This window comes from Cardiocondyla obscurior, linkage group LG13, assembly GCF_019399895.1.
Source record: "Cardiocondyla obscurior isolate alpha-2009 linkage group LG13, Cobs3.1, whole genome shotgun sequence".
NCBI lineage: Eukaryota > Metazoa > Arthropoda > Insecta > Hymenoptera > Formicidae > Cardiocondyla > Cardiocondyla obscurior.
In genome coordinates this window covers 2,741,107-2,764,501 of record NC_091876.1, presented here as the reverse complement: position 1 = coordinate 2,764,501, position 23,395 = coordinate 2,741,107, and the positions used below count along the sequence as shown (strand labels likewise).

Below are 23,395 nucleotides of genomic sequence, written 5' to 3'. Positions count from 1 at the left end.
ACCTTGTTTTCTACCTATCCCTATGGGCGATACGTACACCTGGCAGCGGCTTATTCGGACTCTTTCTGTATCTACCCCTCTTCTCTTCAGGTTCCTCGACATCCGTTCTGCAGGCACGCCCGCGCCGCGAGTCCATCCTACCTCCGCGAACCGCCGAGCGGTGTCCGCTGGCCTGAAAGAATGAGCTCGCGGATGTTCTTTGCGGCGCCGGAGTTCATTTTTCTATTTTAATTCTCAAACTGCGCACCACCCTGGCGACTCTTTTTCCTCGCGTTTATTACTTTGAGTTCTTCTAGTGCACCTTGATGCACTCTCAAAGAGATATCACGGTAGCTCGTTATGCCGTTATGAATTTATTAATATCTTTATTCGTTGCGGTACCGCGGGGTTACGTTTAATTTTTGAACGGCGGTGACGTGCGGATATTAATTTCCAATTTCCAATTTTCCGTCTTTCTTTCTGCTTGGCGTACCGATCACCGCGACGACCGACGGCGGAACGACAGATGCTTTTACAATAGAAGCCACTCCACATGTAATACCTGTACGCGCCATATTATATCGTTGCATTTTTGTATACGCGGCATCAAAAGAACAACGAGGATGCAGCGCGACGGGGAAAGGAAACCGAGCACTTACGATTCCCGCGTATGCGGTTTCCCGTCGTCTATAATCTGAAAACGGAATAAAGCGCGAAATTAGAAGCTTGAAATTCCTTTGTGAGAGGAGACTAAAATTTTCATACCGTTACGTTCGCACATATCGGTTGTGACACTTAAATTTACTTTAACGCATACATTTTTTTATATTAATATTAATTAATTTGTGGATTAATTACAAAAATTCTATAGAGAAAAAAAAAAATTACAAATTAAATAGAGAATTCGTATGCGTTGATAAAAGATGATACGAGTGCCGCCAAAAGCGGCGAATGAATGTGGTAAAATGCAACGGTTACTTGTTACTACCGCCGCGGACTCCTTTGCCTTGAGATAATTAGTGATATCCATCTCCCGCGGGGTTCTACCCCTCGTACGAAACGGGCGTAGACTTGGCGCGCGTGGCATTCGTCTACGAGCGTATAACGAGAAGTGCAAGGTGTCGGCCAGCCGAGGGCGGGAGATCTCAGGATAAAAGCACGCGCGGCGCCGGAAGGAAGCCCTCGAGAGAGATTCCACCCAAACCGAAATTCCCTCATTTAGTGCCCTACCGTAACGTCGAAGCACGTTATATCGCTGTCAACAGTGCTTTAAAAGGCACGAGCCTAAATTAGAACGCGACGACGACGAAGTTTGACAATTATTTTCGAAACAATAAAGATCTTTTTCCGCATTAATATGAATAATCATAATAACGACAAAAAGTTCTAATTATATCATTAAAATATAAAATATTCAAAGTTCATTCTGTACATGTAAAAAAATATCGAGCAAAATGTTAATTCAAAATTTATGAATTTTTAACAAGACGATGAGATAACAGAGTTTGAAAGAAAAAAATTTAGACGTTACTTTTATTAAAAGTGGCGCGCAGCTGCCTTTCGATTTCCTCGTTGTAAATGAAATTAAAGCGTCGGGTGGAAGGATAATTCTGTCTCTCTTGCGAGGCGATGCTTGATAAGGGACTTTTAATAACCTTGTACTTAGGATCGCGATAGAGCGTAGGGAGGAAGACGTAAGGTGTTGGCGACCGAAGGCGGGAGATCTCGTGATAAAGGGGTCGAGAGAGAAAGGAAACTGCGGAGCGCACTCGGGGGGAACGACACCTTGCGTAACCGGGTGAGCAAAGTAGTTTAATCGATGGTACCGAGTGGACATTTAAATACCCCCCTTCGATGTAAACAATTACATCTCGTTACCGTTTGCCATTTTCGTCGAGATGCATTTTAATAGAAATGACCGCAGCCATGATTGGACGTACCCTCGTTATATTATGATTATCTTTTCGTCAACTCGTATTCAATTCCACGTTCCAATTAGAAACACCATCCGAGGGATGGAAACTGCGCGACGAGCGCATGATAGATCGACTATTGCCGTTCGTAGCCTTCGAGTGGCGTCCCACCGCTCTCGGAAACGAATCCGAAACCTATCCGAGAGCCATATGGCGCCGCAAACGTGTAGCGAAATCTTCGACGCATCCTTTCGTTTCGCTCCCCACGTTCGAAATCGTATTGTACGCATTTTTTAAGATATATATTTTCGGGGAAAAGAAATTTAAACAAATTGAATTGCTGTAAATACCTTTGTTACTTCTGCGCGATAAGTAATTAAATACGTGCACCGAGTCGCAACGCTCCACATTCGCGGCGTAGCGTTTGAACGGCGCTTATCGGGCCACTTTTTTAACATTTTTCCGACAACATTGCGAGACCGAGATTGAAAAACACTGTAATTTCGCGACGCCAGAGACGTTGATAAGTGCCGTATCATTTCTGTTTCTATATTTAGACTCACCGCCGTCTAATTCGTGACGTAATGAACAGAAAGTCGCGTGTAAGTTCACGTCGTTGCAAAATGGGAGCTTTCGGAGAAACGTTTTGAAAATTCATACTTTCAATCGAAATAGCATACACAATACAAAGCAAATTGCGTCCTGTAATTACGACGTCGCTTTGCTACGGACATCAAACCGCGGAATTAGGTATATACCTTTCAGCAATCATTTGGCGTCGACTATAAGTACCCTAATAGGAACAATTGCTTCAAGAGTCGCGTTACACAAAGAATTGTTAATATTGTGAGACGGTTACGTGCGACTAGACAACGCGGTAAGGCCTGAAAAGACCCGTGTGATGCCCTTAGTATTCCGCTAACGTAAGTAAAATGGATTTCTTTGACGGGCACAATTACAGAGTCAACAAAATTCTGCTATCAGCAGTCGGCCAATGGCCTTACCAATCGTCTAGGACGAGCCAAGTGATAAGGATCGTCATAGTAACTGTAGTTTGCTCGCAATTTCTCGCCAAGGTACGGGAAAAAATTACCTCGTCTAATTCTATTTCGAAGAAACAAACGCGTAGACTGATTTCGCGGCGCAGAATAATTTTTGTATCAAGCGAGATATAATTCGCGTCGTAAAATTAAATTTTTTTTTTCTTCTCGTATAATTACAAGAATAATTAATTCGTTCAAGCTATGCGGTATGTACGCGTACATTCACGATATGGATATCGTGATCGAGTGCCTTGTTCCGATAATGGTTGACGTTTCGGGTATGACAAAAATAATGAATTCCATACTTTGTATAAATGAGGTACGTGCAATCGTTGACAAAAAAAAATTTTTTTTAATAGTATTTCAGAGTAATAAATAATTAAAACAAAATTATAGATAAGGGAATTGCTCGAGCAAATACGAAATGATTTTTGTTCTTTAAGAAATTCTAATGACATAAAGATTCTGCAGAAATACGCGGATAGTGGCAAGAGATCCTCGACCGTTTACGCTAGTGAGTATTAGCCCTGAGAGTAAAATCTCCATAAACGTTTTTAATTAATTTATTCGGCCTGGCAGGTCTTTAAACAATACTTTCCTTTAGGCGTGTTATACACGATGACGGTAGTATTTATGTTGGTGCCCTTCCAGCCGTTAATTCTTCGAGTCGCTAACGCCACGACTCGGCCTATGCTGCACAGAGTCGAGTATTTCGTCGACATGGACAAATATTACTTTCCAATTTTGTTTCACGGATATTTCACCGCTGTAATTTGCGTTACGTCCATCGTCGCGAGCGACGCGATGTTTGTGATATTTGTCCAACACGCTTGCGGGCTATTTATTATAACTAGGTGAGTAACGGCGTCCCGCGGGAAGATATCTGGGCCCCCCTCATTCCCTTCTCAATTTTATTCCTGCCGTTATTTTTTTAAGTTCGCGAATAGAGCAAGCGATACGAGAGGTATGCTTGACCGCAGACGCCAATCTCCCAATAATGAAAGATAACGCGTATCAAAATATGATACAATGCGTTCGCGACCACAGAGCAGCTATAAGGTTTGTGCCGTTTTCCACCTCGATTGATTAATTAGAGGTATCGCGGCTTGTTGCTAATTTTTTTAAGAGATAATTTAAAAAAAAAAAATCAAGGTTCACCAATCTCATGGAAATGGTTTACTCCAAGCATTTTTTGTTCCACTCCGGGCTAAATATGATAGCTATGAGCGTTACGAGCGTTGGGGTATGTGTTTTGTACGTATCACTAATCGACAGTGACGAAGATTATCAATTTGATTTAGTGATGCACTCAACAAACAAGTAGTTGCATAAATTAAAAATTAATTTTTACGTTTGCCCGACCACAATTAATCTCGTTTAGGCTGTGTCCAAGGCAGACGATTTGTACGAATTTCTTAGATTAGTAGCGGTAACGTGCGCATTGTCGTTCCATCTCGGCTTCGAATGTATTAACGCTCAGAGATTAATGGATTATAGTGGATACCTTCATACCAATCTGTACGTATCTCACGTAAACGCTAATTTAGAATAAGAGCAGGATTCATGTGATTGATAAAAGTGTACGAAAATAATTAATTTAATATATCCAATGAGCTATATACGAATTTAGAAGCACGGTCTAGCGAGACGTGTAAATTCTTTTTTCTGTAATTGCAGAGTTAATTTAAATTGGTACGATGCATCGCTTAGAACGAAAAAGCTTGTTCTTTTTATGATGATGAAAACGCAGCTACCTTGCGTATTAACGGCCGGCGGAATGTTCGTTTTATGCATGGAAACATTTGCCACGGTAAGAGAATTCGTTCGGGATTTTTAGGGAGACGAAAAAGTATAATAATATATAAATTACATACGCTGGAATTAAGACATATTTCTTAATTACATTATATATATATATATCAATCGCAGTCATATTAATTTTATAATTAAATGATATACTTACAAACTTGTCTGATCTCCTTCAAGATTTTGAAGACTGCGGTGTCATACTTCACTTTCTTACGTTCGGCACATTGATGGGTTCAATTCTTCGGGTCTTGATACGTGACATCAAGAAGCAACGACTGTTCACTAGTTAGATCTGGCACCGGCTAGCATCGGTTAGAGAATCCGATCTGAAAATAAATTGTTAGAATAACGAAAATTATATTTTACGTCGTGGTTGAATACGAACTAATAATTAATACCGACGTTATATACATATGTATATATATGTATATGTAATATATTCTATAAAGTGCCATTACTTTTAATACGTATTTTTATATTAAGCTAAAATCGAGACGATTGATTTTATTGTTAAACTATCTTTGAATTTCCGTGCGGTCAAGAGAGAAATTTCAACGCTACATCGCGATATCTAACGAGTGCTATAGAAGTATATCGTCGGTATATTCCCTTGAAAAATATGAAAAGAAAGTAGGGTAGGCCGCGGAACGGTGTATATATATTACAACGGAAGTGAATTGACGTGAAATTTGCGCTGACTTCTTCCTTCTGTATAAGAAACGGCCGGGGAGGTTTCAACGAAGCGTGTTGCGTATGCACTTTTAACTTTCCGCAATGCTCGGACGCTTAACTCGACCCTCCGCGTTGTACGACCGGGAAAAAGATATCGCATCGAAACTTTATCTCTTTCTTTAAACTGCCCCCGTGCAGTTTACGGGCATATCGTACCCCGTGCGTGATGCGGCATATCGATTTGATTCCTTCCGCGGTGCAATTTTTCTCAATTACGCCGGCCGTCGGAAATACTTGCAAACGGAATGCTTGACGAAGCAAATGAATTCCTCCCCACGTGTCGCATTTCCCGCAAGGTTTGGCAGGCACAGTGCTACATCCGCCGTGAAACTGTAAAGATGGACAGTGTCCAAAGTCGGTACATGCGCATCAATCAGTTCTTAATGTACCTTGTCGGCGAGTGGCCGTATCTGGAGACTTGGGAGAAATTTCTTATTCAAAGCGTCTTTGTTCCCGCAGTTTTCGCACAGGCGGTTATTCAGGTGATCAACACATCTTAAATTCCTTTAAAAAAAAAATTTTTTTAATAAGAAAAAAATTAATAAGAGGTCATAACGATGACCAATATGAAAGTAAAAAATTAATTATTAAGTTAGAAATATTTTTTCGTTTTTTAATAAATAATTTTGATATAATGAATAATATAGATAGGATTAAAATAACGATATCTATAATTATACGTGCTCATGCATACTTTAGGGTGGCGGGATGTTCACTGCTTGGTTTGCAGGTGACATCGATGCATTTATGGAAGGCGTGTCGCCTTTCGTAATTAGTTTAATGTGTATATGTAAACACGTTAATTACACATACAACCATGATCAGGTACGTTTACTTTTTTGAGGATGCGTTTTTGTCGATATCACTCATAATTATTACTTATACTGAACGTAGATGAAGAAGCTCGCCTTTACAATGGTGGAAGATTGGAATATTTATTCTAAATTTACCCACGAGTATAATATTCTCTGTAAAAATTACGCGATGGGTAGGAAAGTGACGATCGCTTACGCAGGTATAAATTGTTTCGAAAGTTTGTAAAAATTTTGCAAAAGAGACAAAAGAAAAGCAAAAAATCTACGCGTATAATAATTCGTATAAATTTAAACCATGAACATATATATAATTAATATTACAATTAAAATTTGATAAAATGCAAAAAATACTTTTTAAATAAGCCTAAAATATTTTTAAGCCTAAACGGCTCTTTCATCGATACATTTGATACATTACAGTCTCTCTATATGGCTCAATGACTCCATTTATGGTTGTACCACTGATATTAAATACAGCCAGCTCATTAGGACTGTACAACATTTCTGAGGGTAGACCTCTGATGTTCCGCTCGGAATATTTTATCGACCGCGAAAAATATTATTATCCAGTATTGGTGCACTCGTATATCGGCACCCTCGGATTCATCTCGGTCGTCGTGGCGATAGACACGATGTTGGTATTTCACGTTCAACACGAATGCGGGATGTGCGAGATCCTAGGGTAACTCTGCAATAAATGGCATTTCGTAAGATCGAACAACATTTTTTTCCTCATTAAAAACGTGTACTAGGTACTCCGCGTCTACGTACTACTTGCGAGAACTTTAACCTCGGTATTCATCTCATTTTATACTGAATCATCTCATACCGTCACACGTTTTTTATACGTTTTTTTTTCTTTTCTTGCATCTTTGATATATAGAAATATATAATAATTTTTGTCGTCAATTACTGTTGAACGAAAGAGAAAGAGCGACTGCGGAATAAATATTTGTCATTTGTCACTGAGTGTCTTATTAATGCGTACGTTACCTAAGTTCGTCACGTCTAATACATTACGTTGTAAAGATAAAAACTATACGTGATCATCCAAGGTAGAGACAGCGACATTAAATTTAAACATTAATGTTCACCATCACTCTCGAGCGATTTTCAGCATCCTTAGAACCGATTTATGTTTAAGATACGTTTATCAATAAGCATTTTTTAGATACCGACTAGAACGAATTATTGAAGGAGATTCCTTAGACATAAATTTGTATCCAAATAAACAGGAGGCTATTGCGTACAGATATGTTAAAAATTGTGTGGTCCTGCACAATCATATAATAGAGTTAGTATCTTTAAATAATTACTTTATATCTTTTTTCTCCTGCTAATAATACAACGTGCATCGCACAGCCGAAAATTTCTATTTTGACATAAATATCTTTAATAATTTTTCTAATTTTTTTTCTTAAAGATATGCTAAGCGTATCGAGAATGCGAATACGACGTCGTATTTTTTTCAATTAGGTTTCAATATGGTTGGCTTAACGTTCACCATTTTTCAGGTCAGTGTAGAAATAAATAGATATTAAATAATACACGCGTAATAATAATTATCAATAACACAGATAAATTATATATCTATAAAAAAAAAAGTTATCTTCTCTCTTATGCTTGAGACTAGAAAGTACTTTTTCAATCTATAACTACGTGTATGACAGTATAATAAAATTAATTTATATTTACGAGTTAGGCAGTGGTAAAGTTGGGCGATCTAAACGTAGCCTTGCGGTACGCATCGTTCACTATCTGTCTGCTTTCCGTTCTCTACCTCGAAAGTTGGCCGGGCCAACAATTGTCGGATTATACCAACAAAATTTTCTCGTACATGTAAGTATCTCGTAGTTGGAAGCATTTTCACCTAGGCACGTTCTAAAAATAATTATTTTAGCAACACGCTATTTGGATATTCGCACATTTTTCTAGAACTAGTTAAAATAGATAATTCTTAAGGAAAAAAAAAAGAAAAAAAAATTAGTTTGACATGTCTTTTAGAACTGGCGGTAGATGGTATCAGTCTTCGCTAAGAGTGAGGAGAATAATCAACATTATGCTGTTAAGGAGTTACGTGCCAATTAAGATAACCGCGGGTAAACTGTACACCTTAAACCTGGCAAATTTCTCTGCAGTAAGATAAATTCTTTTTAAACGCAGATCTAATATCGTATAGTAAAGATTGATATGTCGTCTTTTTTTTTTAAGGTTGCACGGACGTCATTTTCATACTTTACCGTCCTTTGTTCTATGCAATGAGTGAACTCGTTGCTAATTAAAATGTTATTATTTGTGACACCTACAAATAATTAATTTATTTATATTCCCCCCCGCTCCTTCTACTTTGACAACTTGTAAGTTATAATAATAATTAGAAATGACTATTACGGATCATTAAATATTTTTTGCGTTAGAATATTCGCGACGAAAAAAATTAGAAACACGTTGGTATTACAATTGTGACTCTTCCCTAATTTTATTTAGCTACATAAAAAATTTGCATGGAAGATACAATGTTTCGTGTAACGAGATACATATCTTTCAGTTACTAAATCACGATGGCCGTTAACGTATCTCCGAGCTTGCTTCTTACGAATTTCTATTACGTTCGAGTTTTTATTGCATGGATCGTAGAATCATTAAATATGAGAAGCATGTACGCATTACCTTAAATAAAATTTTACGTTATGAACAGTGAAATTGCACTTGCTTTACTGCACCGTTCCACTTACCGTGCTAAAAGTTACGTAGGACAGAACAAAAATTTTCCCCGCAGTTATTATTAATGGTTTTCTACTTCTCATTATGATTATTATCAGAAGCTTCTGCGACGTTATAGGCATATTATACCACTTTAACTTGTATCTGCAAACGCGTTTATTATATATAATTTTTATGCAGCTATTTTGAAAAATAATTACAAATTTAATTTGATTTAATTATACCGGTATTTCTGCGTGAAATAATTTTTTTAGACAAATTTAAGAAAAAAAACGTTAAATTAAATCAACCAATTTGTTCGATTGTAAATTTCTGATATCTACAATATTAACTACAGAAAAAATTAAATTAATATATATATTTTAATATTTCAAACGTACGCGGATTCATATATCTTTTGGTTGCAGTCCATGATTTTCTGACCTTGCCAATTTTCAAAAAACATATTAAGTACAAGCCCGTTCAGATAAGTGCCGTACGGCATAAGACGATTAATATTCTCTGCGTTCGTTACTACCTAAAAAAAAAGTTTGCGTCACACGGTTCAATGCGTACGATCAGCAAATAATTATTTCGTAAATTACCTGAAATCCAACGATGCTTAATAGCGACACGTTCATCGCCAGCTGTACGAAAAACGGTACGCTGTAGAGCGATTCTACGGTTGCAGCAAACCTATCGTGATTAAACGTAAAGACGTAAGAATTTTATTAATATCAATTACTTACTTACATATTACTTGTAAAAATAAAAATTATTACGAGTGCGTATACTAACTGTATTGCCTCCGCGTGCCTTCGGACACCGTACGCAATCTTCGAACTACATGTATCCTGGATGGATATTACGTCGTTGTCGTTATTTCCAAAATTAAATGCATTTTCTAAATGATATCTAAAGTTTGATATTACATAAAATTGAATAGAAACATCTTACGACATTAACACGCGGAATATATAAAATCTATAATTATATCGTACGTTAATTAATAACGCTGAATTTGTTCGTTAAACCTTACTTTAAAGCCTCGAATAAACCGCAACAGTGTTGAACGCACATTAAATAAAGGACGTTGAACGAAATCAGTATTAATGTGAAAAAGAATTCGTACAAGAAGCCCTGTATTAAAAGAGGAATGTACTTCATTTGCAGATCAAGTATGTAACTGAGATGGTGAACCGATTCCGTTTGCGCGTCTTGTGTTTCATTCGACACGTCTATTGAATCGTAAGTAAATTTTCCCACTAAAGGCGTGATCCCGTAAATGACGGCATGAGCTAGTATAATGGCTAACAGAAGCATCAGATTTATAAGCATTGATAAAAATATATAATTCTATAATATTATTGAGTAATAAATTAGGATATGCTGTTTAAAATTAATTACATGGAAGATGGATTATTTTGGTTGTTTAAGCAATTGCTTTTTTATGCACTTTACATAAAATTAAAAAAAAAAATATAAATGAAATCTTTAAACTTACTTGTATAAACGAAGCCGAATTTACGCGCAAACAGTACATTTGAGCGCAAGATTCTGGCCTCTTGATCGGATTTCGGTGAACACCAGTGCTCTTGCATATTTAAGAGAAGTAGCTTGATCTGTAAATATTTTATCTTGAGATATCGTGCAATGTCTTGTAACGTAATAATATTTTTTTTTTAATATTGTATTAATAATTTCTATTTGAAAATTATTATTCCGGCGCTTAATTATTTTCACTTACTTTACCTTAGATAACTTATACACCGCGTAGATTAATTTAATTGTCGACGATAGGGCGTAAAATAACATCGACAAGCAATCGAATACATCGAGAAAATCTGGCCAAACATGAATCAGACACAGTATCTATGTATGTCGTAATTAAAATTATTTTTTAATTAGTAAAAGTTAATTTCTATCTCTCTCTCTCTTTTTCTCTCTTTTGATCTCTCTTTTAAACAATACCTCGAAGGAAATTCCGGACCCAAAGAGAAACGTGAACCCGATATACATCGCGTATCGTTTGCTTAACGCTTGAAACGGCCATATACCGCACGGGATCAATAGAATGCGGAGAATACTATAGCACGATTTCCGAAAGAACTGGTCGACGCGACGCATCTTTTCTCCGTTCGCCTCTGCCACTTTGTGTTAGCTAAATTTATATTCGATCCCGTGAAGGCATACAGATCACGTCGTTTGTTTTTCTCATAATAAATTCTATTTAACGTTGCCGCGTGGAACCGGATGCGCCGCGAACGTTCCGGTTCTGTGAAACCTATCCGCTGCCATTTAGTGATCGATTGCGAAATTGCATGCGATTGTAAAATTGTACGTCTATACGAATGAAAATAATATCCTTCTCGTAAGTTTTCTCGAAAGGGTATACATTAAACGACGATAGTTTTGCCATGTAGTAAAAAGACCCTCTTACCGATTTGCTCCATATATTGATACGTCGAGGAAACAGTTTACGTTCGTCTCAACGTTGCTGATAGAATTTTTTTTTTAATCTACTTTTTTATGTACGCTGAAAAGCAGATATGGCGACGGCAGCTAGCGAACGTGACATTATTATAGCGTCGTGTGCGTCGAGTTTCACATGTATCGCATGTATATACCGCGCCGGCCGGATTGCCGAAGACTGATTTTTTACATGTTCCGCATGTATATACCGCGCCGGCCGGTTTGCCGATGACTGATTTCTTTCCGTTCTCTCATTCCTTGCTTCTGTCACTTAGGAATACGTACGCTAGCCGCTGTCGCCGCAGAAAACGTCATATCTGCTTTTCGGTGTACGTATAATATAAATTTATATATACATGTTTTTCTAAAATAAAATATATATGTGCGTAAAAATAAATAATTAAATTATCTTTTATATAATTATTTTATATGATAGTTTTTTTTTTTAATTAATGTGGATTTTTTAGTTTAAAATAAATTTAAATTAGAAATTAATTAATTTTTGATAGCTTTATTTAATTGTCTACAAAAGAAAGCGTTGGAAGAAAAGCTATTTTATTAATGTGTGATATTACAGGATTTTATTTCTGTCTATCTCTAGCGTGTAAAAGATGATATTTAATGTTAATTATATTCAGACTTTTTTTTACAAAGACCGTAGTAGCATAAAATATGACGATGATGTTCGCAATACCTTAAAAAAAATTATTTGTACAAAATAATTGCACACTTACGTTCTGTAAGATAATTTATTTATTTAATTAAATTATAATTAAATTATTTATACTCACGGTATTAAAAGTTACGTATGACAGCACGACAAAATTACCCATTTTTAGTGTCGATGGCTTTTCACTCTTCATCATCGTCATTATAAGAAGCTTCCTCGCGGGTATCGGCATATTGTACCACTCTGAATTATATCTACGAATTTTCGAAATATGAAATAGTCCGCTCGCTACTTATATTTTTATATATTATACGATTTCTAATTTTCAAAGACACTATCACTACTAATATCAAACATATAAAACATACACGGATTCAAACACTCTTTCGCTGGAGTCTATGATTTTTTGGCCCTGCCAATTTTCAAATAAAACGTTTATCAAAATTCCGTTCAGATAAGCAACGGGTCTTAAAAGGCCTTTAATATTTTCAGTGTTGTTTATCACCTATACGACGACGAGAATGTACATGCAATCGATAAAATGTAGCAGATATAATTAATTTTTTTTTCTTTTTTTTTTTATTAATTGTGAGAATTTTATTAGCTAATTTGTGCATACGTGCAATGTAAAAGCCAAATATACCTGGAATCCCAAGACACTTATAATAAGTACGGTCAGCCCAACGTGTATAAAAAGAGGCAAGCTATATATCGACTCTATGATGGCAATAAATCTAACACAGTGTGTAGAAATATATTAATTTCTGGCACAGAGATAATAATTACCAAACACTCAAACAATATACTCACTGCATCGTTTCCGTGTGCCTGCGAATGCTATACGCAATATTCCTATAACATTTATATCCCGCAGTCGTTACCGTCGATCCGTTATCGAAAACTAACGCGTTTTCCAACCGATATCTGAGCTCAACAGTATCACAATACTTTTAGAAACGATAATTTTTTAGAGAAAAGTATTTTTAAAGCGAAGACTCGTTTATATGCATTTTTATTGCATTTTCACAAATTTCACGGATCTGTGTTCGTTTATTGAACTCACCTCAAAGCCGCGAATAAACCGCAGCAATGCTCGACCACCATCAGATACATAACATCGAACACAACTAGGAGAAACGTGAAAGAAAAATCGCATACGGCACTATGTATGAAAATTGGAACGTAATATGTGTCTAAGTCGACCATGTAATTAACGCGATGTGGTAGTCCTATTTGCACGTTACTCGTCTCGTTAGTTTCCTCGGATTGCGCATAGATAAATCTTATCAGTAACGTCGAGAATAAGTAAACGATGCTGTGGCCTAATAGGAAACCTAATTTTCAAGAAAGTGTTTCATAATTTACGGTTGCCGCCGAATGAAAATTTATTATTATTGCATTATAAGTTATTGTTAAGTCCGATTATATTAATAAAATCACCCATATAAGCATAGCCCAGCTTTCGCCCATATTGCGCGCGTGAATTATGTATCTTAGACTCCTCGTACGATTTCGGGGAGAGACAGTACTCTTGCATCTTTACAAGAAGTACTTTAATCTATCGTTAAAATAAATATTTAAATATGGTCAGATTTTTAATTTAACTTTGGAATCTATCGTGCCTTGTTAAAATTTTATTTACGCACCTTGGGTAACGAGTATATCGCGCAGAACGTTTTCGATATAGTCACTATCGCGAAAAAAAATAACGGCGTGGCGTCGATTATTTCGAAGGAATCGTGCTTGATTTCAATTATACCGAGCGTCTGTATTTTCCCGTCGATTACATGTCACATAAGAAATTATTTTAATCGAACTGCGCGATTGCAAATCGTATAAATATATATAATTATAATATTAAATGCGAGTGGATTTTCGTACGAAGCTACAATGATACATGCGTGCGGTAATCTCTTAATAAATAACGTACGTTATTTTTGGATCTACCTGAAATATAAATCCGGATCCGAGTATCAGCATCATAGCAAGATATATCGCGTAGCGTCTTGCTCGCGCATGAAAAGGCCATAGACCGCTTACACTTAGTAGCACTCGAATGATATTATAATGCGAGTCGTGGAAAAATTGATCAATATCATCCATTCTGCCTCTTATCTCTCGGTGCTACTGTTACAAAAGCGTAATTTACCCATAAGAGGATAGATTGCCTCGGTGCGCCTCTTGAGAATTCCGTTTAATGTTTGATAGATGTACAATTCAAAATGCATGCCTGGCACGTTTATCGCTAACGTGTTTTGTCCCGCAAAATCCAAAACTGCATCGCAAAGTAGCAAGATTATCTTATGGAAACTCCGTAATTACAGAGAAGAAGGGTCGCTATACTGAAAACATTGTCTTTGTAGATTCGACACCGGCGAAAGAGTTATGAAAATTTTATTCGCAAATAGAGCCGATTTAGGATCGGGTCGCTACGAAAAGACGTAGCTTCTATGAAATCGGTTGTATTAGAAAATAATAGTCTCGCGAGTCGCAAACTTGTCAGAGGTTTGTCATATTCTATATTGCCGTTATTAAAAATTTTTCTTCTTTTTCTTTTTTTTTTTTAAGACTGGACGTAAAATATATTTTATAAAAAAATATAAAAATCAGTATCAATCTTGTGTTTATATATTTAATTTTTTTTTAATTTAGACAACGCTCTGTTATTACACGAAGAACATAAGAGATACCATTATTTTTATATATTGATAAGCTTACATTTTTCAGAAGAGAAATTTCGAATAATTAACATTACCGCACGGATCGTAAGACCGTAAAATATGAAGCGGATGCACGCACGACCTAAAAAAAAAAAAAAAAAAAAAAGGTGGTAAAATTACTGGAAAAGTCAATGAAAAATAGTTAAGAAAATTATGATAGGTCTTACAGCGCTAAAACTCGGAAGAGAAAGAATCATGAGTTTTCCAACGGTCAGCGTACAAGGTGAAGTGCTTCTCAGCATTATCATATTCAAAAGCTTTCTCGATTTAGGCGACGACTCGTACCACTCGCCTCGGTAGCTTAAAGTCGTATAAAATATTAATTATTATTTGGATTTAAAATAAAATACTTTTAGACAGAAGTAGTTTTACTTTGCGGGATTCCAATTATTCTTTGAACTCACGTCGATGTGTACACGCGATCGCTGTGATCAATTACTTGTTGCCCCAACCAACACGCGATATATAGATGCAGTAATTGAGCGATAATGTACGCGGCATGCCGCATCGCGATCTGTGTATTGATAATTCCACTAGTTGCCTAAATTTGAAAGCCGCGAATTACACTGTAATTTCTCACTTATAAAATACGTAAATCGCTATATATATTTTTTATAATTAAATATAATAAATACGATATGTCGGGCACAAACCTGGAGGGCCGACAAACTCATAGCAAGTATAACGGAGCCGATTTCCAGGAAGAACGGTTTTTTGTAAATATTATCTAAGCACCTCGCGAATCTTGTTCAACAAGAAAATTCGGTAATTATCTCTTATTAATTTTTTTTTTTTCTTTTCTTTTTTCTCAAAGTACAAATAGAACATTTCTATAATGTCTCTCGCAATTATGCAAAGCTACACACTAACCGTAAAGCGTCTTTGTGTTTTTGTATGCAATATACAAAATTCTTGTAAAACTTATCGTCTTCCTCGAGAGAGGCGAGCTTCCTATCTTGCTCGATAGATTTTCGCACGTACTTCAGCCGATATCTGAGAAACGAAGGGATTCGTAGCTCTTAGAAAATTTTCTTTTCGAGACCGTTGTTCTAATCGTTTAATACCTGACGACTGAGAACAATGCGCAGCAATGTAGAACCAGAACAGCCACGTACGTATCGCACGCGACTATGATCGTGAGACGAATAACAGTGGACAAGTAATTGTGAATCAGCACGGGGTAGTAATATTTTTCGAGATCTACGTAGTACTCCACGTGATATGGAAATCCCACCGGCCGCGTCGAATACTCGGAAGTTATGTTCTTGCCGGTTAATTTCGGGATTATCGCGAGAAACGGGAAGAGGCTGCCGAACGCATACATGCCACCTAGATTCGAATATTTTTAAAGATGTATTACACACGTATATAAAATTGTCGAACGCTTTTGAACCTTGTTTCTTACTCGCATAGCCGATCGTAATGCTTCTTCCGCTCTCTGCAAATCTGCACAAGATTTCGAACTCGCTTTGGATGGCCCACGTTTGCCAGTCCCGTTGTATATGTATAAGAATTAATTTAATCTACAGCTTAAAATTTTATTTTTTCTCTTTTTTTTTTACAAACATGGTTTTGCACTCAGCTTTGTATTTTTTTTTTTTTACATACCTGCTCTATATTGCACACTAAGTTCGTCAATTTAATTACGCACACAAAGTCCACCAGAAGTGGTGGTATGCATTCAATAGTAGCGTCAAAGTCGCCGCTTAACGTTACTAAAGCGAGTATCTTCAAGTCCATATTTATCGGCAAGATAACGAGAGCGAGAGATATATTTCGTAAAATGTAGGAATAAAATTTTAATATTATCGAAAGAAAAAATTATTAAAATAAAAAAATTATTGATTCAAGAAGATCGATAGAGATGTATTAGTAAGATTAAAATAGAAAAATATATTGAAACAAAAAAAACGCACCTGTGCGACAGCTTGCGTCAGGCCAATAAAAGATATCGTCGCCAAAATAACGCGTCTGTCCCTGTCTTTTTGAAAAGGCCATTGCCCGAGCAATGATAGTAGCTTACGATTGAGCCTGTATAATCGGGACTGAAAGATGTCCTTTGATGTATCCATCTTCAATACGCAGTTTCGACTATTGCGCTTCATCGATATCCTCTCTCACAATTTTCAGTCTAATAAAAAATTCTCTTAGAGAGTGGGAGCGTAATAAGTGCAGTAAGTCACGTGAAATTGCGAATATTTTCATGACTGATTATTCCGGTGGAATGATGAAAGGCTTCGGCGATCAAACATTTATCCTAGAAAGATCTCTGTTCTTTCACGATTGACTTTATGCCGGTGTGTCTTATAGACAGCGCTTATACCTTACGATGGGAACTTTGTTATTATCGGAATATTCTCAAGTTTGACGGTGCGTTATGGTAGATAATAATATTATGCCTGTCGTGCATTTTTTTTTTTAATTATATTTTTCGCCGAGGTCTGCAGTAGTTGATTTTTTCAAACTCGGAAATAATTTCTTGGAAATAAAATTACAAATATGTAGCAATCGTTACAAATTGATCGCTACGTAAGGTAAAACTTTAACACTGAAACTGTTATCAAACCAGCACATTTTTTTTTGTCTAGAATATTTTTTAATCTATTTTTATTGTGGATTAACAATTATACAGTAAAGTAGTTGATAACTGCTGACAAAAAAAAAAGGAAATTTTTATCTACATATATATATTATTTGTTACATTAGTTAAGCAAGAAAATATTTTTAGGTTCCTAAGAATTTTGTTTCATTGATACATCAGGAATATGTGCGAATTTATTGCATTGAAGAATTAAATCGGGACGGTAATAATATTAAATAGTTTAACGTTACGTTTACTGTAATGATGTTATCATTGTGAAATATGATACGGATACTTTTAAAATCTGAAAGTATAAAATATAGGTGAGACGTTTTACTTGACACATATCTCGAAGTAATATTACGTAATTGATACGCACCGAGCTGAAATTCTCCATCGACATTACAAACATTTTCCCAGCTTCTATTTGGCACGGTTTAGTAGTACGCATTAATGTAAATTGTAAGAGATGTCGGGATCTCAACGATATCTTGTACCAATTGCAATTATAACTGGCAACATATTAAACATATTAATTTTTTGTCTAGCTTTCAATTATCTTCTAGAGGCGATGCTACTTATAATTATGCCAAAAATATTTAACTTATTACAGTCTATCTTACAATCTAAAAAAAAATACGAACTAATAAAACCAATTAAAAAAAAATATTTAAAAAAACCACTTTAATTTTACATAATTAATTTAATTTAATAGAATTAAAAATTAACGTATAGTAATTTAATGTCATTGGGAAACGAAAACTTACATTACTTCTTGCATCTCGGTGCTATGATCCAGCAATCGTTGGGACGTCGAACTCAAAGAGTATATGTGTAATAATTGTCCCATATTAGCAGCAAAAATTCTAATGACTTCGTCCATACTATTTATTGACGTTAACTTGAATAATAAATTTCGTCACACATTTTTTTTCTTTTTGGAAATAAAAGTAATTATTATAAAAATTTTGATTTATATAAAATATTTACTTTAGCTGCGTCAAAGCTCAAAGATATAACTACGTTTCCCAGCGTGATGAAGAAACATGTTGCGAATGCGGACGAGAGCAGATCGGCAAATCTTTGCACAAAGTAATGGGACAGATGTATTAATTTAATTTGAACGTTATAATTAACGGCGTGTTAAAGAGTTACGTGCTTTACGTTTTCATAATTTTTATTTTTATCTTTTTCAAACTATACAAAAATTATCTAAAATCAGTACTAACTTCAAGGCATGCTTGTATAATTTAATGCAATCAATTAGAGCGTGGTACGCCTCGTCGTCCGCGATGTTAGGCTTGAGTAAGACGAAATCTGAACCTTGTATGCGTTCCACGTTGTACCTATTATGTTAAACTTCTATTAATCAAGGTTCAAAGGACAGTCCTTTGATGCGTTTACTCAGGCGAGCAATTTACTTTATACACTTGAACAAAGCGCAGACGTGCTGGGTGCAAAGAACGAAGAAACAATCGACAGCTATTACTACAGTAACTATGTAAAATACGCTGATGAATCCGTGAAGCATCAACAAATTGTAATATTTGTCGGTATCGAGAACGTGCTCCACGCGATATAGAAACCTGGGTGTATAGGTTTTGTTCGTCGGTAGGATTGTATAAATTTTGCTAATGGCGATTGGCGTTGCGCAATAGAAGATCCATATTGAGTAAAAGGCAACTGGAATTTTTTTTTACGTAAAAATAGCAAAAGAAAAAAAACAATAATATAATTTTATACTAAAAATAATTTCAAGCTGTGTTGCAAGCCAACTTACCCATGTATCTTACTATCAAGCTTCTACTTTCCTCCGCGTACAATTCTAATATTTTACACTCAGGCCTAGTGTGCATGATTTTCCAAGCCTCCTCGACGTACTCCAGTAGCTGTTTCATCTGTAGCTCGAAGAAATCGTTCGGTTTATATAACTCATAAAGCAACCCGATACACTTTACGCATAGTAGAATGTTATGTACGAACTTTATACTTAGTACACAAACAGTTTATTAATTTTATAACGATAAAATTGTTAATTAGCATCGACGGTACAACGTCCATGACAATTCCGAAATCCGGTATCGCCATTATCAAGCCCCAAAGCTGTAGAAAGTCAGAAATATATTAACAGCATTCGTTCCCACGTCATCGCCGTCGTAAGATATGTTTAAACACCTGTAAGCCTATTAAAGTCGAAAGAAACGACACCAAAATGGAAAACATTATAGTTTTCTTTAGTCGCGATTGAAACGGCCATTGGCCGATAATGCATAGGGTTGATTTGTTAAAATGATAGTAACGGTTGTCGTAAAAAGACATTTTGCGGCAGCGAGGCAGAGGAATACTGTTGAAAATGATAAAATGTCTCGTTGAATATTCACGCCTAATCACAGCTCATTTCGTATTCTCTTGGAGTTACGTTCGTAACGAAAATCATCACGAAAAACCCTAAGATAATATTCTCCAATTCTGCGTAGTACGACATTACGTATTCATAAATGAAAAACGATATTTCTCTCACTCGCGGTGTATTCTGCAGCCGGCAGATATACGACTGACACCGTATAGACGTCTCCTTGAAATCATCTATAGCTTTTAGAGTTATAAGATACGAATATTTCGAAGTACGTGAATTTTTATATCGACAGTAAGATCTTTTCTTATCTAAATTTGCACTTCTATTTATAATATTAAAAATATATGCTATGCTTTCTTTTTTTTATTTAAGTTTTAACTAACATATAAAATGCACAGAATGAATTAATATTCAAATCAGAACGTTCGGGTGATTTTTTATTGATGATTAATTTTTTATTGTAATATTTATTGAAATCATTGAATCCCATGGTGTATGTACGCACTAAGAATTGCACACATATAAATGTACGATTAAAATATATTTCTTTTTTCTTTTTATTTTAATTAGTAAGATATGATATCTATAAAGTAAATAAATAGGTGCATTTACAAAAAAATTAGGTCCCACCGAGATTTGAACTCGGATCGCTGGATTCAGAGTCCAGAGTGCTAACCATTACACCATGGGACCTCTCTTGTACTACCCTCTTCAACGGTCCATACTTTACCAACTCACCAAGTCTTCACCCCATTGAAAGACTCAAACTCCATCTGACAAAGTTTAAAACAACCCCCTTTAGTAGAGACTCAAACCCCATTTACTACAGACCCGAACTTTACGTAGCAAAGTTTCAAACTACACTCCTAGAATTTCTTTTTAATTTCTTCTTAGTAAATTGCAAAAATTAAAAAAAAAAAAAACTTGAAGTTCTAAAAATTATTTTGTTGTTTAAGGATTTAAAAAAGGGAATGTGAAATTGTCACAAAATGTCTATTTCTTAATCGTTGTATTAACAATGAAATTTTTCACAGAATAACATGTAATTGCATATTACTTTATATAATAAATTTCGATACATATACATAATATTAATTTTATATTTATATCTAAGACTTCTTTATATGTATATATATATATATAAATTATAATACTATATAAACAAGCAAGATATTAATACACTTATATTTAGTAAGTAGTCAATCTCTAGAAGCTCCTCTAACGCTAGAATATATTATATACTATCAGAAAAATTTGTTCTTTATTTATTTGGAAATAATAACGAATCGTATATTTCATTTCTCCACGCGATTTATTTTGACTTGATAATTTGCACAAACTGCGATTTGACATGCGCTCCACACATTTAGGTTTCTTTTTTAGCAATTTGTACTCAAATAAACAATGCTTAAAATAAAATCATTGACTTAAAGCATTGTTCGTATTACTTTGAGCAATAAAAATGTATATTCTTTTCTTCTTCTATCATGATACATCACATAAAATAGCGTTAGTATTTTTTTTTTTTTTTAATATGTATATACGGAAAATGGACCGATTCTTTTTATCGTTTTTTTTATTAGCACTATAAGTCCCATGATTTTGGCAAATTATTTCAAAGATCCTTGTTTTGCTCTATATAGATACGATCGGTAGATATTATGATATTTATATGATGCTTTCACTTACGAAAGTCGATTATATATATTATACAAATACGTCCCCACATAGAAATGCCGTTTGCTCTCTAAAGCCAAGTTGAAGAAAAAAAAGGTGCTGGTTTAATAACTTTCAATAGAAAAAAAGTAGACGCTCCTGTGCGCTCCCGGACAGTAATCTCCAACCACGCTTAATGTTTAAATATTGAATGATGGCACGCACGCAAATTAGAACTCCTGAAACGTGAATAATGTTATTCGTTACTTTTTTGTAAAAGACCTTTTGATTAGTTTTCTTAAGATCATACAAACCGAATGCCATTATCAACCACCACAGCCATGAGTTCTCTCGTGAAGCAAGGTCGGTGGAGTGTTTAACAATGAGCGTCCACTTTGTCAGAGATAATCCAAAACCGGCTAACGCACCGTAACGGGAGGCAATAGTGTGACAGAAACACATCAGTAATAAAAATCCGATCCAGTTGAACAGGAATGCGACTGTAAGAAAAACACATGAATGTAGATAATTATATTTGTACCCGACTATCAGATATGACGTTTCTTTTCGGCGACGGCGGCTAGATCACTATCGGCTATTCATGCTAGCCACGGTCGCCGAAAAGAAACAAAAAAGTATACTATAAATATAAAGATACCTTACCAAGAAACGCTGTAAAGAACATAAAATCTGTGCCGAGCAACCCACTTTCTGGGTCTCCCTCCGCGGCTTCGGTATCTATAGCCAAAATCGTCAAAGGCTGTTGCGGAGGTCTAATATTTCCTGGCTGCAAAAAAAAAAAAAAAAGACTTAAAACATTCTTAAAAAATACAGCAGTTAGGTTTATAAATATATAACGTACCAAATGTACTTGAGGCTGTGGTTCACCCTGTAAAGTTTTTTCGCGCTGGACCTCTTCATAACTAGGTAATTTTGTAGCTACTTCATAAGGTGGTGGTGCAGAGAAATCTGGTTTAGGAGGTGGTATCTCTTCCCCGTCGATCTAAAAAATTTCATTGAATTAATCGTCAAGTTACATAACATTATGCAGTTATATGTGCTACAATACTGCATACGCTATATTAAAGTCTATTACCATTCGATTTGCGGTTGTAGCGTGCGCGGCAGCAGTAGATGCACCAGAATGACCGAGCATATCGACTTGCATGAACGGCATTGCTACGGTGACAGTAGGAATTTCGTTCGGATTTGATGTCTCGCCACTAGAATCTGCATCCTCTGCTCGAGGCGGCTGTGAAATGGACTACAATAAATACATTTTGTTTACGATATATTATTTCTATTTAGAGTAAAAATTAACGAGAGATTAAGAATTTTAGAGTCAGAGTATATTTTTTTTTCGAATCATAGATAAGACTGTTGTCTTTCTGCGCACGAGTTGATAAAAGCAGAGTTGAACAGAGCACGATAAACACGGGCGAATTTAGTGAGTCGTAGCAGACTACGCTCGTGCGATAAAAAACGTTGACGATCGTTCGAGACGAGTCAACGTTGTGCTTTCGACAACGGGGCTGATTTTACGGGTGGGAAAGAAATATGTCCGAGAGGCACATGGTGAACGCGAAACCATTCGCCGTTCGTCATGGGTAGACGTACCGTGTTGTGACGGGCGTTACTGTCCATTTCCGGCCAGATTTGCGCGGCGTAGCTAAGAAACGATAACGCGAAAACTCTCGGCCGGAGGACGACGAGCGTTTGTGGAACGCGAGATATCCTTGCTAGAGTCCGAGATTAGCAGTAAAAAGTGTTCGCAATCAATGCCTGACAGCTGGTAAAAGTCGTAATCGACGTGATGGCTGGCGGTTGTTCTAAACTGACGTTTGTCACTCTTGCGACGGATATCTTAGGCTTCGTTTGTACCGACGCTGCTTACGCGACGACCAGCGTTATCAAGGCATAAATAGGGAGATGCAAATATGGATCTA

General features: G+C 35.9%; 7 protein-coding genes and 1 non-coding gene across 9 annotated transcripts; 2 read left to right on the top strand and 6 right to left on the bottom strand.

Moving 5' to 3' along the window:
- Positions 1–25: 25 nt before the first annotated feature.
- On the top strand, positions 26–5,403 carry LOC139107407 (odorant receptor 2a-like). The gene is made up of 9 exons (XM_070664983.1): positions 26–2,968; positions 3,135–3,254; positions 3,332–3,449; positions 3,540–3,789; positions 3,872–3,994; positions 4,088–4,178; positions 4,317–4,453; positions 4,613–4,745; positions 4,922–5,403. Exons 1-9 carry the CDS (start codon positions 2,825–2,827, stop codon positions 4,970–4,972), a joined length of 1,167 nt encoding a protein of 388 aa, XP_070521084.1. The 5' UTR covers positions 26–2,824; the 3' UTR covers positions 4,973–5,403.
- Positions 5,404–5,424: 21 nt separating this feature from the next.
- LOC139107409 (odorant receptor 13a) lies at positions 5,425–8,829 on the top strand. The gene is made up of 9 exons (XM_070664985.1): positions 5,425–5,958; positions 6,176–6,301; positions 6,371–6,491; positions 6,712–6,973; positions 7,463–7,585; positions 7,715–7,805; positions 7,994–8,130; positions 8,296–8,428; positions 8,503–8,829. The coding sequence occupies exons 1-9, from the start codon at positions 5,722–5,724 to the stop codon at positions 8,551–8,553; spliced, it is 1,281 nt and encodes a 426-aa protein (XP_070521086.1). The 5' UTR covers positions 5,425–5,721; the 3' UTR covers positions 8,554–8,829.
- Positions 8,830–8,845: 16 nt separating this feature from the next.
- Positions 8,846–11,127, bottom strand: LOC139107412 (odorant receptor 49a-like). The gene is made up of 8 exons (XM_070664989.1): positions 10,966–11,127; positions 10,747–10,866; positions 10,499–10,616; positions 10,034–10,304; positions 9,793–9,909; positions 9,600–9,690; positions 9,396–9,532; positions 8,846–9,159 (listed from the first exon to the last, which is right to left on the bottom strand). The coding sequence occupies exons 1-8, from the start codon at positions 11,119–11,121 to the stop codon at positions 9,006–9,008; spliced, it is 1,164 nt and encodes a 387-aa protein (XP_070521090.1). The 5' UTR covers positions 11,122–11,127; the 3' UTR covers positions 8,846–9,005.
- Positions 11,128–12,025: 898 nt separating this feature from the next.
- On the bottom strand, positions 12,026–14,681 carry LOC139107408 (odorant receptor 9a-like). The gene is made up of 9 exons (XM_070664984.1): positions 14,084–14,681; positions 13,783–13,902; positions 13,577–13,694; positions 13,200–13,470; positions 12,947–13,060; positions 12,780–12,870; positions 12,505–12,641; positions 12,258–12,390; positions 12,026–12,160 (listed from the first exon to the last, which is right to left on the bottom strand). Exons 1-9 carry the CDS (start codon positions 14,237–14,239, stop codon positions 12,113–12,115), a joined length of 1,188 nt encoding a protein of 395 aa, XP_070521085.1. The 5' UTR covers positions 14,240–14,681; the 3' UTR covers positions 12,026–12,112.
- Positions 14,682–14,787: 106 nt separating this feature from the next.
- On the bottom strand, positions 14,788–16,961 carry LOC139107411 (odorant receptor 4-like). Its single transcript, XM_070664988.1, has 9 exons — positions 16,773–16,961; positions 16,465–16,584; positions 16,262–16,379; positions 15,921–16,185; positions 15,727–15,849; positions 15,510–15,600; positions 15,261–15,397; positions 15,024–15,156; positions 14,788–14,938 (listed from the first exon to the last, which is right to left on the bottom strand). The coding sequence occupies exons 1-9, from the start codon at positions 16,959–16,961 to the stop codon at positions 14,888–14,890; spliced, it is 1,227 nt and encodes a 408-aa protein (XP_070521089.1). The 3' UTR covers positions 14,788–14,887.
- Positions 16,962–17,659: 698 nt separating this feature from the next.
- LOC139107410 (odorant receptor 9a-like) lies at positions 17,660–20,753 on the bottom strand. The gene is given in 8 exon segments (XM_070664987.1): positions 17,660–17,741; positions 17,817–17,949; positions 18,205–18,338; positions 18,428–18,518; positions 18,667–18,783; positions 18,859–19,120; positions 19,218–19,335; positions 19,421–20,753. Coding segments are annotated over 8 exon segments (1,242 nt in total). The 5' UTR covers positions 19,757–20,753; the 3' UTR covers positions 17,660–17,690.
- Trnaq-cug (transfer RNA glutamine (anticodon CUG)) lies at positions 20,415–20,486 on the bottom strand. The gene has a single exon. It is a non-coding gene; the product is annotated as a tRNA-Gln (tRNA).
- Positions 20,754–20,771: 18 nt separating the features above from the next.
- On the bottom strand, positions 20,772–23,375 carry Ndfip (Nedd4 family interacting protein). 2 transcript variants are annotated; one of them, XM_070664981.1, is made up of 6 exons: positions 23,067–23,375; positions 22,546–22,713; positions 22,312–22,452; positions 22,113–22,236; positions 21,764–21,949; positions 20,772–21,688 (listed from the first exon to the last, which is right to left on the bottom strand). In XM_070664981.1, the coding sequence occupies exons 1-6, from the start codon at positions 23,091–23,093 to the stop codon at positions 21,585–21,587; spliced, it is 750 nt and encodes a 249-aa protein (XP_070521082.1). In that variant the 5' UTR covers positions 23,094–23,375; the 3' UTR covers positions 20,772–21,584. The 2 variants fall into 2 exon arrangements, with proteins under 2 accessions (XP_070521082.1, XP_070521083.1); XM_070664982.1 differs by having other exon boundaries at positions 22,546–22,701; positions 23,067–23,371.
- Positions 23,376–23,395: the final 20 nt, after the last annotated feature.

Bases quoted from the DNA above. Each gene is read 5' to 3' on its own strand.
- LOC139107407 (XM_070664983.1), top strand. From the start codon at position 2,825: ATGGATTTCTTTGACGGGCACAATTACAGAGTCAACAAAATTCTGCTA. The intron at 4,179-4,316 runs GTATGTGTTTTG...AATCTCGTTTAG, and splicing joins TGAGCGTTACGAGCGTTGGG to GCTGTGTCCAAGGCAGACGA. The intron at 4,746-4,921 runs GTAAGAGAATTC...ATCTCCTTCAAG, and splicing joins GCATGGAAACATTTGCCACG to ATTTTGAAGACTGCGGTGTC.
- LOC139107409 (XM_070664985.1), top strand. From the start codon at position 5,722: ATGCTTGACGAAGCAAATGAATTCCTCCCCACGTGTCGCATTTCCCGC. The intron at 5,959-6,175 runs GTGATCAACACA...TGCATACTTTAG, and splicing joins TCGCACAGGCGGTTATTCAG to GGTGGCGGGATGTTCACTGC. The intron at 6,302-6,370 runs GTACGTTTACTT...TACTGAACGTAG, and splicing joins ACACATACAACCATGATCAG to ATGAAGAAGCTCGCCTTTAC.
- LOC139107412 (XM_070664989.1), bottom strand. From the start codon at position 11,121: ATGCGTCGCGTCGACCAGTTCTTTCGGAAATCGTGCTATAGTATTCTC. The intron at 10,867-10,965 runs GTATTGTTTAAA...CGACATACATAG, and splicing joins GGTCCGGAATTTCCTTCGAG to ATACTGTGTCTGATTCATGT. The intron at 9,160-9,395 runs GTACGTTTGAAA...ACGCGTTTGCAG, and splicing joins CAAAAGATATATGAATCCGC to ATACAAGTTAAAGTGGTATA.
- LOC139107408 (XM_070664984.1), bottom strand. From the start codon at position 14,239: ATGGATGATATTGATCAATTTTTCCACGACTCGCATTATAATATCATT. The intron at 13,061-13,199 runs GTGAGTTCAATA...TGTTGAGCTCAG, and splicing joins GGTTTATTCGCGGCTTTGAG to ATATCGGTTGGAAAACGCGT. The intron at 12,161-12,257 runs GTGAGTATAAAT...ATTTTTTTTAAG, and splicing joins CATACGTAACTTTTAATACC to GTATTGCGAACATCATCGTC.
- LOC139107411 (XM_070664988.1), bottom strand. From the start codon at position 16,961: ATGAAGCGCAATAGTCGAAACTGCGTATTGAAGATGGATACATCAAAG. The intron at 16,186-16,261 runs GTAAGAAACAAG...ATTCGAATCTAG, and splicing joins CATTACGATCGGCTATGCGA to GTGGCATGTATGCGTTCGGC. The intron at 15,601-15,726 runs GTTAGTGTGTAG...TTGTTGAACAAG, and splicing joins AAACACAAAGACGCTTTACG to ATTCGCGAGGTGCTTAGATA.
- Ndfip (XM_070664981.1), bottom strand. From the start codon at position 23,093: ATGGACAGTAACGCCCGTCACAACACG. The intron at 22,714-23,066 runs GTACGTCTACCC...TATTTATTGTAG, and splicing joins GTAACGCCCGTCACAACACG to TCCATTTCACAGCCGCCTCG. The intron at 22,237-22,311 runs GTACGTTATATA...TTTTTTTTGCAG, and splicing joins CACAGCCTCAAGTACATTTG to CCAGGAAATATTAGACCTCC.